The sequence below is a fragment of the Neodiprion lecontei genome, chromosome 3 (assembly GCF_021901455.1).
Source record: "Neodiprion lecontei isolate iyNeoLeco1 chromosome 3, iyNeoLeco1.1, whole genome shotgun sequence".
NCBI classification, from domain to species: Eukaryota; Metazoa; Arthropoda; class Insecta; order Hymenoptera; family Diprionidae; genus Neodiprion; species Neodiprion lecontei.
In genome coordinates, this window is record NC_060262.1 from 41,867,753 (window position 1) to 41,892,188 (window position 24,436).

Sequence of the window (24,436 nt, forward strand, 5' to 3'; positions counted from 1 at the left end):
TTCTCAGTTAACAATGTAAACTGCATACTGACCGGCCGTTCTCAATCAATTATTTTTATAGTCTTACACATAAGTGGAAAAATAGGCATGACAAGATTCTTCTTGTTTAATAACGGTTAAGATATTTGATAGGGCATATAAGTCAAAGTACTCTAGATCAATCACAGCTCAATTTTACTTTTAGAATTGTGCGAACTTTTTGAAATTTGAATGTGGCCGCCAATATGAGACTTGAATCAAACGCGGTGACGGCCAGACAGACGACAGTCGTTCACTTTTAGCATTGCGTCATCTCTGACCTATCCAATTGGATCGCAACAGTCGAGTTTATGGTGGCATTCAAGAACGAAATTTGTGTGTCAACAGCGAGAAGCAGCCTCAAATCATTGATAAGAAAACAAAGCGAATACCCTGCAACTGACGGTGGTGCGTATACTTCATTGATGGCGAATATTTGTGAAGTTTTCGCTTCTGATAGTGGGTTGATTGAAACGGTATGGCGTTATGGTCGTGCACTTAACTGATCAGTATTACGCATTTGAAAAACATTGACTCTAAAGTAAGTGTAACAATACCAAACTCCAGTTAATGAGTAGAGAAATTGTATTTCATTCCTGAAAATATAAATTCTGTTGTTAAAATTCTTCAAATTGCTTAAAGTTATTTGTAAAATTTCGATTTCCTCGAATGAAATGGCGGCAAATTTTGGCAACCCACGAGCGCGAGCAAGCCGCGTGTATCTTGCATCATCGCTTGATCAAGAACGCACACATCGCCATAAGTTTACGTAGAAGCGTGAAACACATGGGCAGAATTAGCGAGAACGCGTTTGGTATTCGGTACTTTTTGCATATTATTATGGTCATAGGTAATGCCGTAATGCCAAAATTATCAGATAACTTCTGTTGATTAGCAGTGATAAATCAATACCCAAACGTTGACTTGGGATGTTGATCTATGTACCACTAGAAATCAAAACCCGTTGTGAACGTTTTTCAAATTCTTTTACTTCATACCGATAATTGTCCTTGCAGAATTTTCTGAAACTTTTGAGAAATTACCTTACTAACATAATTTTGTACAAACTTTTGCCCACAAATTTCAGTAATGAATTAATCAACTATCAGTTGAATTGATATCATCGCATAAAAAATTGGTACGCTCTAGTTTATGACTTCATCCCGTTTAATTGGATTTAAGTTTTTCCCTCCAAATTAACTAAACCATACCAGCTAGAAATTGGTAATAACATATTTGATCAAAAAAATTTAGCGTCAGTTGAATGTATTCAAATCCTGTTTCCAAATTAAGGTATGAAAAATGTTCAAAGCATGGGGTAGTAGTCGCCTTGTGTCGTACGCATAACTGAGAGTATTTGCCAATTGGATATTTCATAGAGAACAATATACCTTGCCAATACGATCAGGGTATTCCACTAATTATCGTTGATACGTGATCAAATTTTGAAACATGGAATTTGCTTTTATTCGACCACTTCAAATCCTAGTTTCTGAGGTGCTCAATATTTATATTTTTTCAAATATATACCAGTAAAGACTGTATATGTTGTAAGATTTGCAAACCCTGAACAAATAGTATTTCTTCATATGAATCAAACGTTTTTAATAATAAAATCCGTTTTTCTTTTTCCAGATGGCACCCAAAAATAAGGAAAACTCCGGGAACCCGTCGAAAAAGTCGAAACGAGCAATTTCTGAAGAAGATGACGACGACGACTACAGGCGAAGACGAGATCGTAACAATCAGGTAGATGCAGATTCAGTTATGTCAGAATATTTATTGTTTGCGGGACAATGTACTTGCGCCACTTTTCTCAATAAGATAACACTACTGTAATATACAATCGTGGAGTAGAAAACGAAAATGTAAAATAGAACTACATCAGTGACTACATCTGGGACCCCTTCCTTCCGATTGAAATTTTCCCACTGATTCGTAAAATATTTTCATTTCTATAACATTGTGCTTACGTGCAGTGTTTATCAATGGTCATTATTGGACATTCTTAATGTAACAAATTTTCAAGTTGTATTTGCATCGATTTGACTTATCATATTTCCTTTGTTATAAAATCTGTAGGCAGTAAAGCGTTCAAGGGTAAAGAGTAAATTACGAACGCAGCAAACTTTGGAGCGAGTTAACCAGCTGAAAACAGAAAACGAATTGTTGGAGGAGAAGATCAAGATGCTAACCAAGGAGCTTGGATTTTTGAAAGACCTGTTTTTGGCCCACGCAGGTATGGAGTGCATATCGTGATAAGTTTTGTCTTGTACACTAATTATAACAACAAATCATGCGGTATAGTATTGGTAATTTTTTTCTCAGGCTCCAGTCAACACCCAATCAATATTCAGGACCTAGATTTGAACGCATTGCTGTCAGAAGATACGAAGTCTTCCGACGATGTAAAACCAACAACAAAGCTGTAGGATTGAGGACCAATTCACGTGACTATATCAAACTCGGGGTATTGGCACGGCCGTGCTTTAATTCTGTCTGAAATTACAACCAAACGGACAACGGTTGGTCCTTTTGATTTGGTGAGAAGTTAAGAGCCTTTTCCTCTTCCTCGCCCTCTTTTGCCAATCCTGCCGCTCTATGAAAATATTTTTGTTTATTTATGTCTATCTTTAGTCAACGCTAATGCAAAAAACCAGCATTTTTTGAACTTATCATGTAAATCGACATGGGAAAGGGAGCGTCTCTCTTCTCACTGTTGGTGTTAGAGATCTCCTTGAGAATCACTCCTCATTGCACTAACAGTTCGAGCGTGATTCCAAACCTTGCATTACAACGAAGAGATTAGGTTGGGCACATTCTAAACGAACTGTGTGCCCCTCAAAAACACATTACACCTAAATCTGCCGTCGATGCTGCAGGAAAGTATTTTTATACGGAGTGCAACATGAATTGCAACTCTGCCTATGTTCCCAATTCGGAAGGAATAAAAACCACATGTATACTAGCGTATATGTATACATTATTTTATACGAATTTGTCGTCTCCATCAAGGTAAAGTTTTCGTTTTAGAAATTATCTACCTATCGCGAATTCGGTAACTTTTTTTTTACGTTCATATGTTCTATCTGCAGACGGTAATAATACCGTAAAATTTTTATGGTCTTATATACATATGTGTATGTGTTGACGATAATATGGTATGATAAATCGTAGTATTAGGTGTGGCCCTTTAAATCTATTTACTTACGACGTTCATTAGTAAGTGCTAGTAAGTACCACATTCATCGCAGTCGATGGGCCGTGAATATTTGTTGCGCGGATCAATCTTTCTTCCTCCCTTCAATCATTGGTTAAGATCAATGAATTAGAGTTGTTTTACAACTAATTTTATCTATGTTTGATAAGTATCAGATCACGATTTTTTTTTTATCTAAAAATCGAGTGTACTGGTTGTCAGCGCGAGTATAGTGTATACATATACATATCTGTATTAATAGACTACATTTAATTTTATACAGTGAGTTGTAGGTAATTATACTTAGTGTACACATATGTACATGCATAGCATATATTTCTGTAAATAATAATTATACTTATAATATAACGAGAAAAATTTAATTCTGTATTGTTATTTCAACTTACGCAGCTAAAAACATGCAATATTCGCAGATTATGTCGCCCTCACATTCAAACTTATCAACTGAAAAAATCTATCTTTGGGAATCTAAATTGTTCAAAAAGAATGCTGTTATCAGCTTAATGTACGGCATATGATAAGGTAGAATTAACAGCGATCCAAGAGAATAAGATCTAGTTCGACATGAGCTTCTGATTTTTAAAAGGAATTATCTATCAGCCAATTTAACTGATCATTGAATCGCCGAAATATTCTTCACTCAATGAATCGAGATAGAGGTTTCTTTTGGGCAGAAGAAAAAAAATCGGAGCGCCAAAGTTCAAGCGTCGCGGAGCGATTTCCTTTTCCAATGGTCTCACTGTCAGTGTTTCAAGTGGTAAAATTGTAAATCTTAATCTGGTGATTAACAATTTGCAAAATTCGAACTCGAGGAGTTTTACGGGGCTTGACCATTAAACCAAACTCTGGCTGGCGACGGAAATCGGCGCTGGCCTAACATCAGAGCTGCGGAGTCTCACGATTGGCGTAAAGGCGGTAAGGTGACTTCTTGTCCTAATTCGTACGTACGTCTGTGCATACTTCTATCTACGTTGCATTACAAAATTATATATTACGAACTACGCACGATTTTTTCAATAATTAAATCAAGTACACCGGTTCTTAATTTCGTGCAGGAAGTGAATACAGGTACGGTATACATGTGTCCTGTGTGTACCTGCGTGCATATCGACCTCGACACGACTCACAATCAGTTAATTTCGTTATGTTCCTCGCGTACGTATTTCACGCCTACGTGACGGCAAGGATGTGTAGCATGAGTAGGTTTGTACATTGTCTTCATAGTTGGCGAGCGGTTAGCCTCGCGAGGTAAACGGCGAATCGAATGTGTCTCGAACGTAATACGGAGTTCACCGAGTGGAATCGTATTAATACCGGGGATACCTGTAATAAGTATACTCGAGTACGGCGGTTCGGAAAATGATGGGGGAAACGTCGGTGTCCCGTTGGAAAGCAGTTTGACGAGGGTGTCCGGAAAATCACGGCACCTGTCGATTTTCCGCGAAAATAACCGGAAACGCCCGATCCTCGGTCGGGTTTCTCGTTCAGGCACCAGCCGTCGCCGTCGTATCTAGCAGACGACATGTTGGCTGCACACAGCACCTCGTCTGAGACGTTTCAGCCGGAAATTTCCTCGAAAATCGTATTGTATTGAAGTGCGTGTCGTACAAAGTGCTGCTCGGATATCATATCGGGAATATCCGCGGTGTTTACGTGGATTAACAAGTGTTTACCGGCGACAAGGGGTCACCGAGGATCTCAGGTGAAAACGGAGTGACAGTCAAGTCGAGAAGTAATCTATTTTCACGTTTTGGAGGGGTAGGGGTCGGGCAGCCACGGGCGCTGCGCTGCCCAAGTCAATTTTCTATGTGAATGTGTGCGTGTGTCCGTGTCTGTGCCTGTGCCTGTATGTTTTTTCCCCATTTCTCTCTCATTCTACGCTACGTCCATTATCCTCCTCCTCTTCCTCCTCCTTCTCGTCCGTATCATCGTGTTTTTCGGTCATTCCATCCGCAGCCGAGACCCCCCGTTGACGTCGGCGTGTCGCGGCGCGACGGCGGAGCTCCGGGAGCTGTCCGCGATGCATTGCACGATCCCCATCGGCCTTCTTCCTCCATTTACATCGTCGCTCGGTTAAAAATGGTGTGCAATGTTGGGTGGCGCGAGACACGTCGTTCGATATATCAATCGCGCAACTGTCCCTCGATTGGAATGAGAATCTAGTTTTTCGGGCTAGGCAGGATCACTCGCTCTACCCTGCAACAACGCACACACATGGATAGGGAAGGAGAAATAGAAAGAAAGATGAGGCGGAGAGGGACACCTAACGCACTCGCACACCCTGCGCTCTGCCGAGAGCCTACATATATACATTCACACATACACAGTACACATACACACATACGTTAATCGCACGTAGTATGCATACGTACGTAATAACGCACACCCGCACAAGTTGGACTGAATTCACTCACACACCTGAGAGTCGAGGCGGCACATGTACACGATTTGGGGTAAAAAAAAAGAGGCGAGAAAGAGAAAGGGAGCGAGATGGGACACAAATGATTTATTTCATCGGTCCGTCCGAGCGAGCGAGTCCTAGGCTAACCTGCAAGGTACACATACTGTGGCATACAGAAAAATACACCGGGCACACCGTCGTCGGTGTGCGTGACACAGTTAATCTCTCTCGGATACACAATAAGCAGCAACAGGGTGCACTCCCGCCTAACGGAGATAAGGAACGAGATGGGGAGAGTCCAACGTCTTTGCAGAATTCCCCCCCCCCCCCCATCGCCTGTCGCTTCCCTCAAAGTTTGGCGGATCGAATATTTTTTGTCACGAATCATATTTCATCGTGTCGCGTACCTCATCTCATCTCGTCACTTCTTATCATGTTTTACATATTATTAACACGTACAAGCGACTATATACTCTTTATACGTAATGCTGGATATACGACAATACGATAGGTTATATATAGCAACTAGACTGCCAAATATCATCGTGCCCGTTCGTTTCATGAGGGTCAGTGTTCTTCTGTTTCAGGTTAAAATTGATCATGTTGAAGTTAGTAACGTTATCGTAACGATTCGTTCTGATGAAAAATCGTTATTTTGGGATCTTCGAACTGTTTGGAATTCGGTAAATCGTCATAAAACTAAATATACTGATATTTTGCAGTCCTAGTTCCTTAAAAATCATCGTAAAAATAGGAACATGGTGATGTTTTTTTCTCAACGTTTTGTTACGATAAAGTTACTAAACTTCAACCTGGTTAAAATTTTTTTTATATACCTACCTATATTCAAATATCGCCCGCGAAATATGCAGTACTACCGTCTTTCGCGAGTCTGTCATTCAGTAGTACGTTAGTCGTTGCGTGTAATATTTGTAATTCAGTGTATTCGTTAGTGGCGATGTCTGTACGGAATTCGCGTTTTCAGATAAAAGCTAACGTCATGCGCGGTGTCGCTCGGCACTTCGCTGTACAAATTATTATGTCACGTGGACGGACGGATAGCAACCTTGTTTGGCAAAGGGGTGCGGCGGGTGACAATGGGCAATGCATCATGTTCAGGAAGATAGACGGAGCATAATTCGTCGGGAGGAAGAAACAAGTGAAGTTTAGAGTGTAAAGTATACGGACATCTTTGAAAATAGTTCGACTCTTTTGTTATTTGTTGATCGATGCTTTAATCGTTGGTGTTTTTTTTTTTTTTTTTTTTTCAACTACTTCCCTATCGTTCTTTCTGCCCGACCTTTTGCCAATTTCACACCGTAGACATGATCGTCGTTAGTATAGGTATCTTGTAGACGAAGAAAAAAAGTATAGGTATGTAATAATCTCGAGACATGTGAGATAACAGATATGCTAGAACGGTTCGCCCACCTTGTGATACACAAATCGTTTCGCGATCGCGTCAACCGACGAACCAACTCCAGAGTGATTGAAATCCGCTTCCAACAATAAACATGTGCCTAATACTATATACACATATTGGAAGAGAGAGAGACGCGCGTGAGTTGTGTTAGCAGGCGAAAGAGATTAGCGAGAAAGAAAAATAGAGCACCAGAAGTAAAGGAAACGACGACGACGAGTGCCGAAATAGAAATCGCTGCTAAATTGTCCGAAAGATACCGTATGCACGGGTATATCCAAACACGAAGAAATAGGATCCCCCCACCTTCCCCCCTCACCTGCTCCAATTGAATATCAAATAATATTACGTACAATTGCGGCATCTGATAAAATTCAATCATGTATGTGCATTACATGTATTATGTATAAATAGATTCGTTCACCTCCGACGTTTCATACACGTCATGCGGCATGTCACATTTAAATCAAGCGAATAAGAGAGGAAATGCATACTTGGAAACGAATGAATGGTGCAGTGTGTAACTTTGATTAATACAGCGTACAAGTTTTCTTATTACACATACGTATATATATGTATATATACACATAATTATCACTAATCGTATTCCTGTATGAATTCTTTTTTTTCTTCCGTTGTCCTTGTTACCTACTCTCGAAACGATCAGTGATTTTTCTAGAGTATTTTACACAACGAATTAACCATAATATTAAAAAAAATTTACACCTGTTATATTTACCTGTATTAATTGTCAGTGCATGCAGCACGCGGAATCGACGGGGTGCTGCAGTTATGGTTTTGTGGTGCGAGGGAGGCGCAACGAAGAAGTAGTGCAGGGTGCGAAGAAGGAGGGCGTTGAAGTGATTTACTTTAAAATTAGTTGGGGCGTTGCGTATCGTAGCTGCTGTCGTTACTCCTTTACGGCAACAGACCGGCTGATCCTGACTGAATGTAAAATTAAAAAAAGAAAAACTAAAGCCAAGACTAAAACTAAAAATAAAACTAAAACTGTAACCAATAATAAAAAATACAAGGCTAAAAGTAGATTTAAAAGAAAGAAAAAAGTATTTGCATCTTACTAACAATAAGAAGAAAAAAAGAAGAAGAAAAAAAAAAAAGAAAAACAAACGCAAAGCAAAAGGAAAGAGAGAGTGAAAAAACAAAACAGCAGAAACGAACCTATTTCGTCGTGTATATTCTTTTGTTCGAGTTTTTTTTTTCTTTTGTTTTCCTCATCCCTACCGCCGCCGTATCCTCGTCCCAATTCTATTCCAATTCCCGCCATTTCCATTGAAGAAATTTTACATCCCACTGCGGCCGTTCGGCGATTACTCGTGAAAGAATATAATAAATATTGTATTTCATGAGAATAATCGAAGTGCATCAATTAGGCTAATCGCCGCAAGTGATCTACACACGTATTTTATAGCTATGCGTACGTATTCGGTAAACTTGTTACAAGTGTAATAATAATAACAACAACAACAACAACAACAATAATAATAATAATAATAATAAAAAAACGTCAAGTAAACACAAATCTATATATACATACATAATAATAAAACGATACGTGTTGTACATAAAAATATAAATATTTATAAGAAGAGTAAGTGAAAAAAAGGTATATAAAATAAAAACAAAAAAAAAAAAAAGGAAAAGAGAAGAGCAGAAAGAAGCGAAAAGGAAACGAAACAAAAACGGGATTATCACGGGAACGGTAGTGTAAAGTGTGTAAAGTGTGACATGGGGTGCTTCGGCAGCCAGAGCTCCAAGGCCAGTCAAGATGACAGTAAAAATCAAAAGAGGCGTTCGGATGCGATCACCAGGCAACTACAAAAGGACAAACAAGTATACAGGGCCACTCATCGCCTTTTGCTTCTCGGTACGTGTATACATATCACATGTTACGCATAACATATTATCCGTACCTGTTGTTCTTCGGTACCGCCGAATAACTGCATGTTAAATTCAAATTCTAACTATATGTGCAACGCTTGACGATAAGACACGTAATTACGCAATCAGTACAACTATGATCGTACTGCACAGCTGCAAAGATATTACAGAAAGAATGTTACAATATTCGAGTACTATTCAAGAATTAATTATGAGGCTCCGAACGTTGAGTAACGTTATCGGAATGATTCCGAGTTTCGGAAAAGCCGTTATTTCGTAATTTTAAGAATCTCTGAAATGCAGTAAATTGTACGTAATACGGTCTTTTTCAAAATTTAGCCACTTTAAAGTCACTACAAAATTGAAAAATAGTATACTAATTATTTTGTTTTTTCAACCAATGTTTCGTTACGTTAACGTTACTAACTTTAGCCTCAAATTTTTGAATGAAATTAACGTAAAAATTAATTGCTATCGAATTGATTGTTCGATATGTAATGTATATATGTGATGTATTCTTCTCGATGGCCATTCAACCGGATAAGTTTATCATAAGGCAAAAAATCTGACGCCTGTAAACGTTTGAAATGATTTAAATTGGAAAAAGGAAAATCCATCAAATGTAAAGTCGATTCTTTGAATAATACGTGTTAATTTTAACCAAAAATTTTTAGTAGGTAAACGACACAAATTATAGTTCCAATTGTGAATAATTCTTGTTACAATTCGTCAAGCCAACGTTTCGCTCGTACGTTTATTATCCATACTTATATTTCCGTTTTGTTCACGTGTGTTTCAGGCGCGGGAGAGTCTGGAAAAAGTACCATCGTCAAACAGATGAGGATACTTCACGTGAATGGCTTCAGCGAGGCGTAAGTATGGTCGATAATAATAATAATTTCTGCACCCATTTTCTCATCTAAAGTATCTTTTATTTACATTTTTTTACACGAAACAAGCGCAGCGAATAATCACTTCGTTATATAACAGACTTGGAAAAAGTATTGAAAAAAGTAAACGAACAAACAAAAAAAAAAAATAAAAATCTTCGTTGTACAGCAATCATTATAAGAAAGATTATTGATTATTTATTCGTCAGAGCGGTTTACTTATTCCTTATGTATATATATGTATGTATTGTTATCCTCATTTTAAAGCGTAAAATCGGTAATTTCACTGCACGCACAAATCGATTAAAGTTTAATTTTATTTTTTTAAGCATAATAAACGTAATACAACACAGAAAACAATTAGTAAACTGACAATGCAACGGTTTTATTATTCAGCAAACGTCGTTGAAATGTAGATAAAAATTGAATTGTAGCTGTGGTATTATTACAAGAATATCTATGTATGCAAGCGAAACAATTCCACGATATCAGAGAGAATCATGCAACAAATTGTGGTATTCCATATATATATATATAATTATTTATTTATATATATATATATATATATATTATATATATATATATATATATAAATTATATTATATTATATTATATAATATATAACGGTACGTAGCGTTTTTGTGAAATAAACGTTCGTGACAGAAGTTATGAGAATTTTGTCAAATCTTACGAGAAGATATGGCGCAAATTTAACGGGGATAACTGGTAATATGGGAATGACGTCGGCGTTAATGATTTACGCAAGTTGACGACGAGTCGAGAAGAATGCGCAGTCACAATGATTATAACTGATCGGTATTGCTGACTATACGGTAAAGAGCAAAAAGCAGCGCGATGAAATCCAGGCGTTGAATGGAAAAATCATACCAGGAAAAGAAAAAAATAAAACAAAATAGGATGTCATTCAAGTTCGGTTTCAGCATCGGGTGCTTATGTGTAATGGAAAATTATGAGAAGCAAGTTCATAGGCGTAGTAAATTCTTCTCCACCCGCCTCATACGTTATTATACCTCTCATGCCAACAACCCAGCCACCGAGCGTGTAAACATTATGTAAAGAAAAGTGGGAAAAAAAAAAAGAATTAGAAAAAGAAAAAAAAAAGGAAAAAAAAAATGACACGGCGGCTCGCGTTGTCGTAAATTATGCAGCAATGAGACATATATTCGCGATAAGAAACGCGGGCCGCGGAAAAGACGAGAGATTTTATTACTGGTTTCGCCTTAACGTATCATGTGTAATAAGGTATACTTGCCGAGATATTATAACCTGCAGTTACTTACAACTGCGGACGATAGTTTGAATCAATCTTTGCCTGCACGATTTTCTCCACCATCTTTCACACTCATGTGTATGTATATATATATATATATATTGTGTATATGTATATTGTATACATCAATTCCAACGTCAAGATTCTCAAAAATTTTCCTAGATCCCGAAAACATTTCGCCATACATGTATATGCGATGAGAATAAAAACAATATTCCTCCGTAATTATGTGTGTATGAGATACCTATACATACACGTATAAATTAGTTTTCTCATTCGTCATTTAGCTTGTACGACGAGTTTCCGAAAATGTGATACATTATGTACTGTATAATAATACATCGGACGAAGGAAAAATTAAAAAAAAATTTTTTGTTCTAAATTTCAATTCCTGCGTTGGAAAATCTAATTTACTGGCAGTAGGTTTTTCTTCTTTCTTTTCTCTCTCTCTCTCTCTCTCTCTTTACTCTTCCTTTCGTTGAGTATAGGAAACCTGTAGAAAAATTCGATTGATTGTGAATTTTTGTTTGGTACTGATGAGTAAATTAAAAAAAGTTTACAATCTTGCGATTATATACACACATACATATATATATGCATCCATTTTCACATCTAAAGTATCTTTTATTTACATTTTTTTACGCGAAACAAGCGCAGCGAATAATTACTTCGTTATATAACAGACTTGGAAAAAGTATTGAAAAAAGAAAACGAACAAACAAAAAAAAAAAAAAAATCTTCGTTATACAGCAATCATTATAAGAAAGATTATTGATTATTTATTCGTCAGAGCGGTCTACTTATTCCTTATATATATATATGTATTGTTATCCTCTATATCCATATATATGTATTATAACAGATTTCGTTGAAGAAAATCGTATCCTGATAATAATATTATACCGAAGCATACACAGGTTTAATACGCGTATTTATCCGCATGTGTGATGTTGAGTATTTTTAAACCTGCATTGCGGTTCTTCATGTGTCGTCGTGCTGTGATAATAACTTATTCTACACTCGTATATATACGCGTTACCTATACACACATATATATATATATATAGTTATAGTTATATGTATTTGTGCATCATATATGATTACACGTTGCACCGTTGTTATACTACATATATCGAATTAATACTTTCCACGAAGCATTTAATCGCGGTTTTAGCCGGAGTTCGGTATATCGCCCATTGTCAGCAGTGTCGCTCTTGGGGAATGAGAAAAACTTATACAAATGTAGATTCTGTCATCATTTTGTATCAAATCATCGGCTTCATTTTTTCCGGCAAGGGGGGGGGGATCAGGCTTGATCGTTAGCGATTGATGATGATTTCATTTGCTCTGATGACAGAAAAAAAAAAAGAATCAATTGTACTGTTTTTGAATAGAAGAACGTATAACGAGACAACTCGCTTCGTTAATATTAGATTCGAATTTTGTTATTGCATTGCGATATCAAGATTTGGGAAAAATTGATGAGCAACGAATGATTCGACAAATATTAACCTATGTTTGAAACAATATGACTGTAATATTATGTTGATTTGATTTAAATGGGCGACGGTGTGATAAATCTATTATTTCAAAAGTTATTCAAGATCCTTAAATGACTATTCGACCTTGAATAACTTTTGAACGAGTAAATTTATCAGAAAATAATAAGAGACACCATTTCTGAAGAGCGTTCAATTCTCTGCAAAAACATGTCTGTGAATTTTCTGTACGACGCATCGTTGTAGCTAGTTATAGAAATCAGCAGGACCAAGAAACATTTTTCCCATGTTATTCTTATGAAAAATTTACTACAATATTATTTAACGTTGCAGGGAAAAGCGGCAGAAGATCGAGGACATAAAGAAGAATATAAGGGACGCGATCTTGGTAAGTTGTAAAATCTCAATCGTCGGAAAATCATGTTCAGATATTATTTATACATTGCTATTATTCTCTCTAATCGTGTTTCCTCGTCCCTGTAAATTCACACTCTCCCAGCTTTTGGCTAATCGATTAGTACCGGCATGCCAGATTACTTACAACAGACAGACATATATTGTACTTCTGAAATGTAAATACTGCGCTTCATCCGCGATTTCTCATTCCGCACGCCTGAGGTTGGCTATTGTATTTAAATAATACCTACTAATGGCTGATTGAAACGGATTTTATAAATAAAAAAATAAATCGGCTTCGCGTCTCCTCCGCGCGGTTTTAAAGAGAAAACTTTATAGGAAAGTTGAAAAAATTTAAATCTGTTACAATTGACCGTTATAAAACTAATCAGCCGAAATGATAACCTTTACTTACGTAACGTGTCAAAGTTGCACGAAATATTAGGAAGAGATTCATTATTCTGCAGTTTAAATACGGGTTCGTTTGTTTAGTTATTTTTTCGAAATTTCAGGCAATTCCAATCGCGCGAAATATGTTAATATTTTTTTTTTTTTTTTCAACATGCAACTTTACAGCGTACCCTTACCAATACAACTTCAGTCACGTTAATTGCAGTTTCTAATCCTGTAACCGAAGAGTCTTTCTTCATATCTTTTCTCATACTTAATTCATTTTATTTCCTCAACCGACCGTCCTTATTATACATGTATAGTCATCCACGAAAAGCTATATAGTCTATATTTATAACAACATGTGAAATTCCTACGCGCTAATTCACCGTTCTGTTTGCGGATTGTATATTACACGGCTAGCTTACGGAACGATAATTTATCTACATCTATATAAATATTATATGTAGTATGTAATGTTGTACACGTGTATACGTGTGTTTGTATGCTAGACGGAGATCGTTTTTCTTGTATATAGACCGTAGTTTACATCTTGCGGCGTGATCCGCGTAACATACGTGCCGCAGAAATCCGATCAACTCAACTTAACGCGAACGCTGCTCTCCACGGAGTATTTAGTCTCTGTTCCATCCGTATTACAAGATCTTTATTAGTCGAAGCTTCAAATTTCTTTTGCTTTGTCTCAAACCCTCTCGGTCGCAGTGGGATGCTCAACGTTCCACCTAAAGAATTATTTCCATGACTTAGTCTTAATCGCAGTTTATTCGACACGACTTAAAATGATGTTTGTTACTTTGTATGGTACTAAAAATATTCCGAGCAAGAAGTTTTGGTCGGAATTATCGAATTTTGATAATTTTTTTTTATTTTTCATTTTACATTCGCCATATTGGATTTAGAAATGATCGAATTCTGACTTCAGATTCGCGATCGGCGACACCGAAAATAACCGAGTAACAAAATTCGGGACAAAATATTGAGTGGAAAAATTTCGGACTTGAAGGATTAAATTTTGTCATCCGGATTCATCGTAAAACTGTTGTTTATGATGAAAAAATAATCCTCTGAAACTTTGAGCTCGATCGAATAAGATTTAGAGGTCTCGCTTTCGAGTTTTCCTTTTTAAATTGAAATAACACCCAAAAAATGCTTCCCTTAACTCACCGTCGATTTCGCATGAAAATATAGACAAAAATGAAGAAAATATCAAGTGACTTTTTTTGCAGGCAACAATATTTCGTACAAAAAAGATCTCCGGATATTTTGTTCAATTTTGCATATCTTCAGATTCAGGGAAGATAAAAATTTTCAAGATATTTTTTTCTTACAAAGTATTGTTGCATACAATAAAAGTCGCGAAATCGACGGTGAGTTAAGGTAAGCATTTTTTTTACTTGTTATTTCAATGTGAAAACTAAAACTCGAAAACGGGACCTCTAAATCATATCCGATTGAGCTCAAAAATGCAGGGGATTTGTCTTTCATCATAAACAACAGTTTTATAAGGAACAGCACTGAAAAAAATTCTTTTTTTTTTGTTTTTTTTTTGTGAACCACTCCAGTATACGCTACAACATTGGAGTGTTCGATATTCAGGGTGTTGACGAATTTTTTAACGCATACACTCCATATCTTTTGTAAAATAATTCAAAAACAATTGTCCAATTTTTTCATTTCAAATGATGAAAAAAAAAAAAAAAAAGCCAGTTTTCGAGGGCATTCGATTCGTCTAGATCGCATTATACGACGATGTGAATTTTTTCTCAAACGATAGCACTAATGACCACTAAAACCTCGCAGCCCCAGATTTTTTCGAACATTTTTACTCTTACGACAAAATACATACTGAAAATGTGTTCGAAACACGTTTATTTTAAACGAGACACGAGATAAAAATTTAAATAAACGAGGACATTTTTGTTTTACAATTATTTGACAAAATATTTGGGGGTTGTGCGTTAAAAAAATTTGTCGACACCCTATTATACAGTGTATGCTGTGTACAGGCTTTGGGATATAATGGTAAAGAGGAAATGTCAAAGCGTCGGTAGGGAAATTTCTCTCGTTAGAGATAAAATGGAGAATAGAATTGTGACGATTCGTCCCTAATTTCAGACGATAACGACCGCGATGAACACGTTGACGCCACCGGTAGTCCTCGAAGATCCATCGAACCAGAGCAGAGTCGAATACGTCCTCGATGTATCGTCTTCCCCGGATTTCGACTACCCGTCGGTGAGTTGGCCGTTTTTCATTTCCATCCTTAAATTCGAGTATCTGATCTACGTATTGTTATATTTATTTTTTTAATTTTTATGCTCAAGACATTATTTCAAACTTGCTATACTGATCCGTTCGTTGTACGATAGATGATACAAATATCGAGTCATTTGTCTTACTTTATTCGTATTGTATTGAGCAGGAAATTGGATCGAGCGGGGCTCGAGATTGGGAAGAAGATAAAAACGCTAAAAATAAATCGTACGGAGATATTTGTGTAACGATAAGTGACTGGATATTTTAAAATGAACAATGTTTTTCTGTTTGGGACCGACTCGTTCTTGTGTAGAAAATTTCTTTTTCAAAAAGTTTAAGCAGCGCGAAGCTTTCGCGAATGTAAGACGCGCAGTTGACTTATCTTTCACACGTGGACGTGTCTAAACACCAAACGCCGTGTATTTGCAATTTTAAATTCAGACAATCACCCGAGTAACTTGATTCGTCCGTTATTCCGAACACGACATCGGAATCGGAGTAAAAATACCGGCGTTTTGTAATTTTGAATGTTAATTGTTCAAGTTATAAAAACTTGTCTCAAATCGTTGACATTTGAAAATCGCTTGTTGTGTTATTCGATTTTTTTCGGAATCACTTTTATCACACGGTATAATATAGGTATGTCATTTCATTCGTGTTTAAGCTGTATTGGCGTAAATAAGGGACGGGGTTAAAGTTCTGAATTTCAAAATCTCCGAAAGCGTGGTGGCGTAACTCCAAGTAAAGAACTCAAATTTTGAAGAAACAATGTAAAGTGTCGAATGGCCGGAAAGCCGACGGGTTGAAGTTCCGAAAATTCAAGTTCCGATAGAGCAAAACTCCGAAAAATGAAGTTTCGACGGAGCCAAATTTCGATAATTAAAATATACACACACAGCGTAGTTTACTCAACGAGTAGGTGTAAAAAATCCGAAAAACCGTAAATCGGAATGACGAGGATTCCGAACATAGAAACATCGAAAATCCAAAACAAAGAAAGATCAAAGTGGTGAAATTTCACCGAGCCAGTAATTCACAGAACCGAAAATCTTCTATCATTCGGAATTTCGATGTTTCAGATTTTTCAATTTTCGCACTTTCACGCTTTCGAAGTTGTCGAAGTTACGCCCTTTCGTAACTTTGAGCGTCGGGTTTCGGACCATTCGAACCTTTGATGTTTCGTCAAAAGTTTGATTTCCTTTCCTCAAGTTTCGCCATAAAAAAAATTCGGAATTTAGCGCTTTCGAAACTTTTCAAATTCGAAATTCCAACCCCGCCCCATAAACAGCATTACCAGACTATACGTTGAAACGATTCTCATCAATCCTGTACCCCGAGTTTTCGGTGAATCCGACCACTTTCGAAACTATAGTAAGAGTCCCTAGCGTCCACCACGTGCGTGGCTTACGCGATTTTCTCGGTGCTTTTTCAGCCTCGTGCGAAAAATCAAGTGTGCAGGGAGTTTGTTTTACCGAAAACTATCGGTACATTACGCCTGCATACGTTATAACTCTGTTATACGTTACACCTGACTATAAATAAGAATTTTGACACCCTTGGCACTGCTCCATGATCTTACACAAGTATGTATTGTTAAACGTTACAATATACATAAGGACATAATCGTAATGTAAGCTTGTGGGAATTACGCGTTTATACAATAATGTAAATCTATGTATATATACGGAGCATTCCACGCCAAATCGGTAAACGGTTGACCGTGACATTTTTTAATTTCACCAAGAATTTTTTCCACGTTAGTACGACCTTGGAAAAGCTCTCTAAAAATTTTCAAATCTTTTCCAATCACTTGTCTTTACCCTATGAAAATACCAATATTGATTTTTATGAAACAGCAAAAAAAAAAAAAACAGTTTCCAAAATGAAAGATTTTCACGCAAAATTCAGATCAGACTGGAATCTCGGTGTTAATTTTTTATTTTTTTTTTTTCTTGAATCATTTTTTTCAACATTTTGCAATAGAATTTCCTATTCTCATACCTGTTAAAAATTTGTTATAAAATTTTTAAGAAAAAGAAAAAAAAACATTCCGAGTGTATTTTAGAACGAGAAAAGCATTAAAAAAAAATCAGTCATCTAATCGGAAATGCGGTATGTATTATAATAAAAAATAGAATCTTATACAGATTGTAGATTTTGCAGTTCTATGTATTTTCATTTTTTTCTTCTTGTTTCATAAAAATCGATTTTTATGTTTCTGGGATAGGTTTAAAAATTTATAGGTTAAAGACGAGTGATTGAAAAAAATTTGAAAGTTTTTTCGGTAGCATTCGCGAAGTCGTAGGGAAAATCATTCTTGAAATTACAAAATGTCACGGTCAACCGTTTACCGATTTGGCGCGGAATGCCCCATATATATATATAGCTATCATTAATCTTCTCACTTTTCTTCGAACGTTTCGCATTGTTGTTCTTTTCGTCATTATTATCGTAACAAGATTTTTCACGGGAATTTTATTACGCGAATTTGCAAAGTAATTTTCACCGTCAACGATATTAAATTGATAAATTACTCGGGCAGCTCGAACACATGTTTAAAAATATCACTTTGTTACAACTTATCCTCGAGGACTCTACAATTATCGGCGTATCGTCGTTGTACGCGTGTAAAAAAAGACAGGCTCCGGATGTTGTTGGGCGAAAAATAGAGTAAAGCTGCGAAGTCGCGGATGATAAATGAATTGTTATTTATAGAATTTACGGTGCATGGTTGCTGGCGGATTGTCACGATGAGATCCGAATGACGGAACACGCGGTCTCATGCCGCGTCACTCCTCGTTCCCGTGCTCCTATTTAACAATTGTATAATTGTTCCTACTCCGGCCTTTGCTTGTCAACCGGCTTGTTTAACAACGATCAGCTCAAAGATAATTCCTACGTGTGTATAATGCGAATCAACACGCACACTTATCGCTGTAACTTTTTCCGTTTCGTCCGCGTCGTCGGGACAATTGTTTCATCTTATCGAGGGTCGCTGTGAGGTAAACGTTCCCTTTTTTACAATTACGCCCGATAAACAAATTCACGCGCAAACGTTGAAAGGAAAGAAAAGAAACGAAGATAAAACCAAGTTCTTTTCAACCGAATCATAAGAATTGTAGCTAATTTTCGTCCCATTATTATCGAATGTTGAGTATTCATTTTTTTCTTGTACAAAAATTCTACCAGGGACGAAAATATTCATTTTCTCAGGAATCTCACGATTGGTTGATTTTCGGTTCGTTGTTTCGATTTCACAAACCATATTTATACATATTTCGCTATCAGAGATCTTCAGTTTTTCTTCAGATTCCCGCCTAAATGACAATATTTCTTAACAAAAAAACAACTTTTCTTTCACTCTTCGAACGGACTTTAATATCTCTAGGGTTGGCAACGCTGTATTTACCAGACGTTACGTACAAACACCTCTTTTCGCTACACGGCGAAAATAAAAGAGCAGATTTTTTTCACAACTACAAGAAAATATGAACACATGAAGGTTTTCGTTAAGCAATATAATACGTCCGTGTCAGCTGTAATTTTTACTACAAATGTACCTGATTTTATTCCGCGCACGCGGTAGTTTTCACTATTCTCAGAGTAAATCGTAAATCTGCATTTTACGAGATTTGTATATATATATATATATATATATTTTACCAAAAAAGCCACGCAGTTTTTATTAAAATCCGCTCTTTTCTCCTCTTCGTGTATTTTGGCGATCCGCGGTACAGGTTGTATAACCTGCAGCATTACAATCTCGATACCTACTTTATTTATACCCTTGAATCAATCGATAATCGTATGTATATGATTTTGCTTGCAGGAATTCTACGAGATTGTGGAGACGCTTTGGAAGGACAGAGGAGTCCAGCAGAGCTTTGAGCGCAGCAACGAGTATCAGCTCATCGACTGCGCCAAATAGTGAGTATGGCATGATCAAAGATTTCTTTGCCATCACACCGCGTACGGTGAACCTCCCTCACACACGTGTATACGTGTGTAACATACACCTCTATGCACAAAAATATGTAGTAAGATGAAAAAATGGACGGACCGTAAGCCGATTTGTCGAAGAGGTGAAAACGTTTAATTTACACAAGTTAAAAATGTGGAACAAGTCGAAGTGTAGAGAAGTCAAAAAAAAAAGAAAGGTTTGAATATAAAACGCCAGAATTTAGAATCATCGGAATTCGTCTCGATAATTGTATAGAATCGTATACAGATTATACACTGAGAAAAATTTAGTAAAACAGGTAGCGTTAAAAAAAAAAAAAACTGTTTGAATATTGTTGGGATTACGAAAAACGAGGTACGCCTAAAAATTTCACGCCATTGTCGATCCTTTTTTGGTTATTGCAACGCTGAATCGGTTTGTGAGGTTTAATTTACTTTTTTTTTAGCTAAACGAGGCTTTAACGTCAATTTACTGTTGCACAGGCATTAAATTTTCGCAACAGTTACCAGAAAATATAGCAACAGTGATCGCAACGAGAAAGAATAGTAACGGAGACTTTCCGGTTACAGCTAGAAAACTAATTTTCATTTTCTACCTAGAACAATATTTTTCGATTGTGGTAAAAAATTAAATTTTTAAAGACTGAGCGGTAACCGAAACTAAAAATTTCTCTCAGCGCAGATCTTGCAGTTCTGTATTTCGTCTTTTTGTATTTTCATTTTATTATACTCGGACTTTCGTTGAAAATTCGATATTTTGCTACTTTTAGTTTTTTAGTTCTTCCTCAACCGCGTTGTAGAGTTCTTGGATGTAGACGAAGTTGTATGCCGCGGTGTTACAAATACGTCAATTATTACAGGTAAGCGTAGAATATCCGTAATTCCGTAACGTTGAGCTATTCATTCTAATTCCGTTCGATATTCGACATAACGTCGAAGTATCGAATTGCAATATATAGCTTTGAATATTATAAATGTTACGTTGGAGCATGACGGGAAAAATAGTTCCTTCAAAAATGCACAGGTCTGCAACCAAAAGAGTGCACAGGTTTTTTACTTTTTTTTTTTTTTTTATTCAGATTTTAACTCACCGAAACAAGTTAGAAGTGCGGAAAGAGAAGAAGAGAAGATTTCATAGGCGAAAAGAACGAACACGGAATGTTGAATACATTTCATAGAGAAATTGTTTGTTTAATTTTATAAGAAATATTGTTTAGCTTATTATAATTAAATGATGGCTCTTTTCGTTATTCTTATGATTTTTTTTTATGCAAACGCCTTGCATTTTGCAAGAATACTGTACGTGACGGAGGGAAATAGAAGTAATTTTTCGATTCAGGACGATCGAAAACACAATATTTACAAAAAACATCCCATTCAGCTGAAAAAAAAATTATTTTCATTCGTCGAACTGTGATATAGATCGAATTTACATTAGTTCCCGACGTCATGCAAGGCTTACGACGTTGCGGTTATTTGAGGTCGAAGTTTTTCAAAAGCTTTTGGGAAGATCGAGTCGCGCCCAATTTAAGTCGTTCGAAGTGACATACGATAAACTTTCCACCTACTCGAGGTTCCAACAACTGGTAATGAAAATGCGATGTACAGTCAACACCATTGTCACGGTCTCGAAGAGCATGCAGCCTGCAGACTCGTCGAATCCCTTATCTTGTGAGAAAAAGACACGTGACACGTCATATATACCGTTATCATGATCCCTGCAATCAAAGTTTCATTCGGCGGATAACTCGGATAGGAGGACTGTACACGACACACTTATACGTATACAAGTATTTAACAAGTAACAAGTCGACCTCTCTTACAATACAATACAATACAATTATTACAAGCTGCAACGGTCATTCGTATGACACGCGTGTCGCTGCGGTGTAACGTGTAGCAGGTTATACATGGTTATACTGCATACGTGACGCGTATCGTACAACCCAAGAAATGTACGAGGCGGGATACGGCGTGGAATATCAATGAGAGGAATTCGCGGTCATGACGCGAACCCAACGCAACGAAACGAAACGAAACGTTTCGATTTCGGTGGCCTAAAATAGACGACGACGAGGAGGATGAGGAGGATGAGGATGAGGAGGATGAGGAGGATAGGAGAGGTTCGAACTACGGTGTAGGCACGTTATCGGTGGCCATGCGAGCAGCTGTTATCGTCGCTATCGCCGTTATCATCGTCATCCCGGCTGGTGTCGGTTCTTTTATCGCGATGTACGTACGTACATACAGAGGCTGTGCAACGGCGACGCGGCGCTCGCTGATTCCGAGGCGAAAGAAAGAGGCAGGACGAGGAGGAGAGCGCGAATGGACGCGTGCGTCGTGTTTCCCACGCACACCTTCGCCTGTCGCACGGAATGCCTGTGCGATGCTATAACTTCACCTCTGTACAATCGCTCCTATCTCTCTGCCAATACCTACCTACGTACGACAATGACACGGCGAGCAAATCGAAACCGCATGTGTATGTACACCTGTGTAATATCGTACGCGTTACGGTGTTTCGCGAAAAAATGTATAATTTGCGAATTTACATCGTGGCGCGCTGTGAATAATTTGTTTGGATTGAAAGAAAGATTCTATTCAAAGACGAGCGTTGTACGTTGCGTCTGAGACGACGCTCGTTCGATTTTTTACTCATGCTGAAGCGACTTCTTGAGGGGGGGGGGGGCACAGCTCGGATAGTCTAAAATCACACCTATTTGTACTATTTTTTTTTCTCTTTTCTTTCAAGGAAATGAAAACACTTGCAGGAATTTGAGTTTGAGAGCTTTGTTAATTATTTTTTCATTGAAAGTTTGGTCTTCAACCAGAAAACTGCAGAGGTTTTCTTTAATACCGTTTCCCACAGATTTTCACTCACCGAAACCGGGAAAAATACTGAAAAAGTTCCATCACGTCGGGTTTTTTCTTCAACTCGTGTTTGCAGTTTCATTTAGAGCGAAGTTCCCGTTTAATTCGAAATCTCGTATCGTATTCTTGATTCCAAAAGTCCTGTGCGAAAGTGGTTTCTTATTTCCATTTAATACGCGTTAGAGTGAGACTCGAGAATAAATAGAAACAGGAAATGAGAAAATGAAACGCGGAAGCGTGTTCGAAGGTGTATCAAAGAGAAGAAGAATAGGTTTCGTGGGCTCAATGAATGAACACGAAATGTAAATGCATTTCACAGAGAAATTGTTTATTTAATTTTCTAAGAAATATTGTTTGGTTGATTGTAATGAAATGGCAGTTTTTTCATTACCGTTATGATTTTTTTTTGTTTACCCAAACGCCTTGTATTTTACAAGAATACTCCACGTGACGGAGATAAATGGAAGTCGTTTTAGAATTTGGGACACTCGACAGAACAATATTTATAAAAAAAAAAAAAAGAAAAAAACATCCCATACAGACGAAAAAATATACCTTTCAGCAAACCTTTGCAATTTACGGAGTGTACAGTATCATTGCCAGAATTAGACACATCTTTCTGAAATCAACTTCCCGTCGTCAACGCGTCGTCAGATCATTGTTACAAACTATAATGCAATATACGGACGATCTACAACGCTGTTTGCATTCGATGCTGCACAGGTGGGTGTATAAATAACATCCGTCATATAATAGGTGTATCCTCGCTATCCTAAGGAATTGCGTAAACGCGCGGTTTGTTCCAGAATTGGTTCGGTCAACTCGAGACACGGCATGTGACTTGATTTCACACGAACCCCGCCACCCGACCATGCGGTACAAGCCTAACACAAGTCCGTCTTCTTCTTATTTTCCCGGAGCTCGCCCACCTATTTCAATTCTCTCATCTCTCGAATCGGCCGAACGCACACATTGTACGAATACGCGTACCTTATACGTATAGGTACAGAGATACAGAGACCTAAAACGCTACACTGCTGCTTACACACACTTTTTTATATTTAGACCCGACTCGACTGACTGTCTGTCTACAAGATCAATTTCTCGTAGGTACGTGCAAATTTTTTTACCCCATAGTTCCGTGTCTCGAACCAATTATTATTCGTATCTTACACACATATATATATATATATATATATATATATATATATGTATTATACGTAAATACGCTGCTGGTGTGTATACGAATGTCTTATATAGGCGTTAAAATCTTCGATTCGCTTGGGTTCATGTACGTTTATTCTGTATTTATCTTGTTGGTACACTCTGCAGATGGAGGGATATACAGGGTGTTTATGTTAACTTTTACCAGACTTCTAGGGGCTGCCTACACTAGCGTTTCGAGGTAAGACACCCATGGTCGGAAGCTCATCCTAACGGCTGTCGAGGGCTTTGAAGGATTTGGTAATGAATCAGATGTGATCACTTGCGACGCAATGTTTCATTCGCCCGTAGATGACAGTACGAAATTCTTGTCCGAAGTCTACAAAACAATAAACTTGACAATAATAAAATAACGAAACAATTTCCGGCGCTCATAAACAGAATTTGAAAAAGTTATGGTAAACTAAAGGCCCAAGTGTACATGTGCACAGTGTGTAGTGGATTCCTGTGAAACATGACAAATTTCACGTATTCCGAACTACGAAAAATTATCTGTTATTTTTCTCATTGTCTATCTTTTTTTTAAAAAACAAAGCTTATCGTTTTGTTGACTTCACACAAGAACTTTGTACCGTTGTCTACGGCCGAATGAAACTTTGGGTCGAAAGTGATCGCGTCTGATTCATTGCACCAGGAACAAGATCGCGGCACCAAATCCATAAAAGCTCTCGACAGCCGTT

At 37.3% G+C, this 24,436-nt stretch overlaps 2 protein-coding genes and 1 long non-coding RNA gene across 4 annotated transcripts in view; all 3 read left to right on the forward strand.

The window, feature by feature from the left end:
• Positions 1-268: 268 nt before the first annotated feature.
• Positions 269-3,600, forward strand: LOC107225840 (CCAAT/enhancer-binding protein gamma). 2 transcript variants are annotated; one of them, XM_015666436.2, is made up of 4 exons: positions 269-426; positions 1,654-1,767; positions 2,101-2,257; positions 2,347-3,600. In XM_015666436.2, the coding sequence occupies exons 2-4, from the start codon at positions 1,654-1,656 to the stop codon at positions 2,448-2,450; spliced, it is 375 nt and encodes a 124-aa protein (XP_015521922.1). In that variant the 5' UTR covers positions 269-426; the 3' UTR covers positions 2,451-3,600. The 2 variants fall into 2 exon arrangements, with proteins under 2 accessions (XP_015521922.1, XP_046592004.1); XM_046736048.1 differs by having other exon boundaries at positions 424-559.
• Positions 3,601-4,447: 847 nt separating this feature from the next.
• Positions 4,448-8,112, forward strand: LOC124293757. The gene is made up of 2 exons (XR_006903630.1): positions 4,448-4,970; positions 7,815-8,112. It is a non-coding gene; the product is annotated as an uncharacterized LOC124293757 (long non-coding RNA).
• Positions 8,113-8,661: 549 nt separating this feature from the next.
• LOC107224495 (guanine nucleotide-binding protein G(s) subunit alpha) overlaps positions 8,662-24,436 on the forward strand; it is a 29,384-nt gene continuing 13,609 nt past the window's right edge. The window contains exons 1-5 of the mRNA XM_046736047.1: positions 8,662-8,944; positions 9,758-9,830; positions 12,972-13,026; positions 15,561-15,680; positions 19,531-19,628. Of these exons, the coding sequence (XP_046592003.1) occupies positions 8,806-8,944; positions 9,758-9,830; positions 12,972-13,026; positions 15,561-15,680; positions 19,531-19,628 (485 nt within the window). The 5' untranslated portion in view covers positions 8,662-8,805. The remainder of the gene's footprint in view (positions 8,945-9,757; positions 9,831-12,971; positions 13,027-15,560; positions 15,681-19,530; positions 19,629-24,436) is intronic.

Bases quoted from the DNA above. Each gene is read 5' to 3' on its own strand.
- LOC107225840 (XM_015666436.2), top strand. From the start codon at position 1,654: ATGGCACCCAAAAATAAGGAAAACTCCGGGAACCCGTCGAAAAAGTCG. The intron at 1,768-2,100 runs GTAGATGCAGAT...TAAAATCTGTAG, and splicing joins GACGAGATCGTAACAATCAG to GCAGTAAAGCGTTCAAGGGT. The intron at 2,258-2,346 runs GTATGGAGTGCA...TTTTTTTCTCAG, and splicing joins CCTGTTTTTGGCCCACGCAG to GCTCCAGTCAACACCCAATC.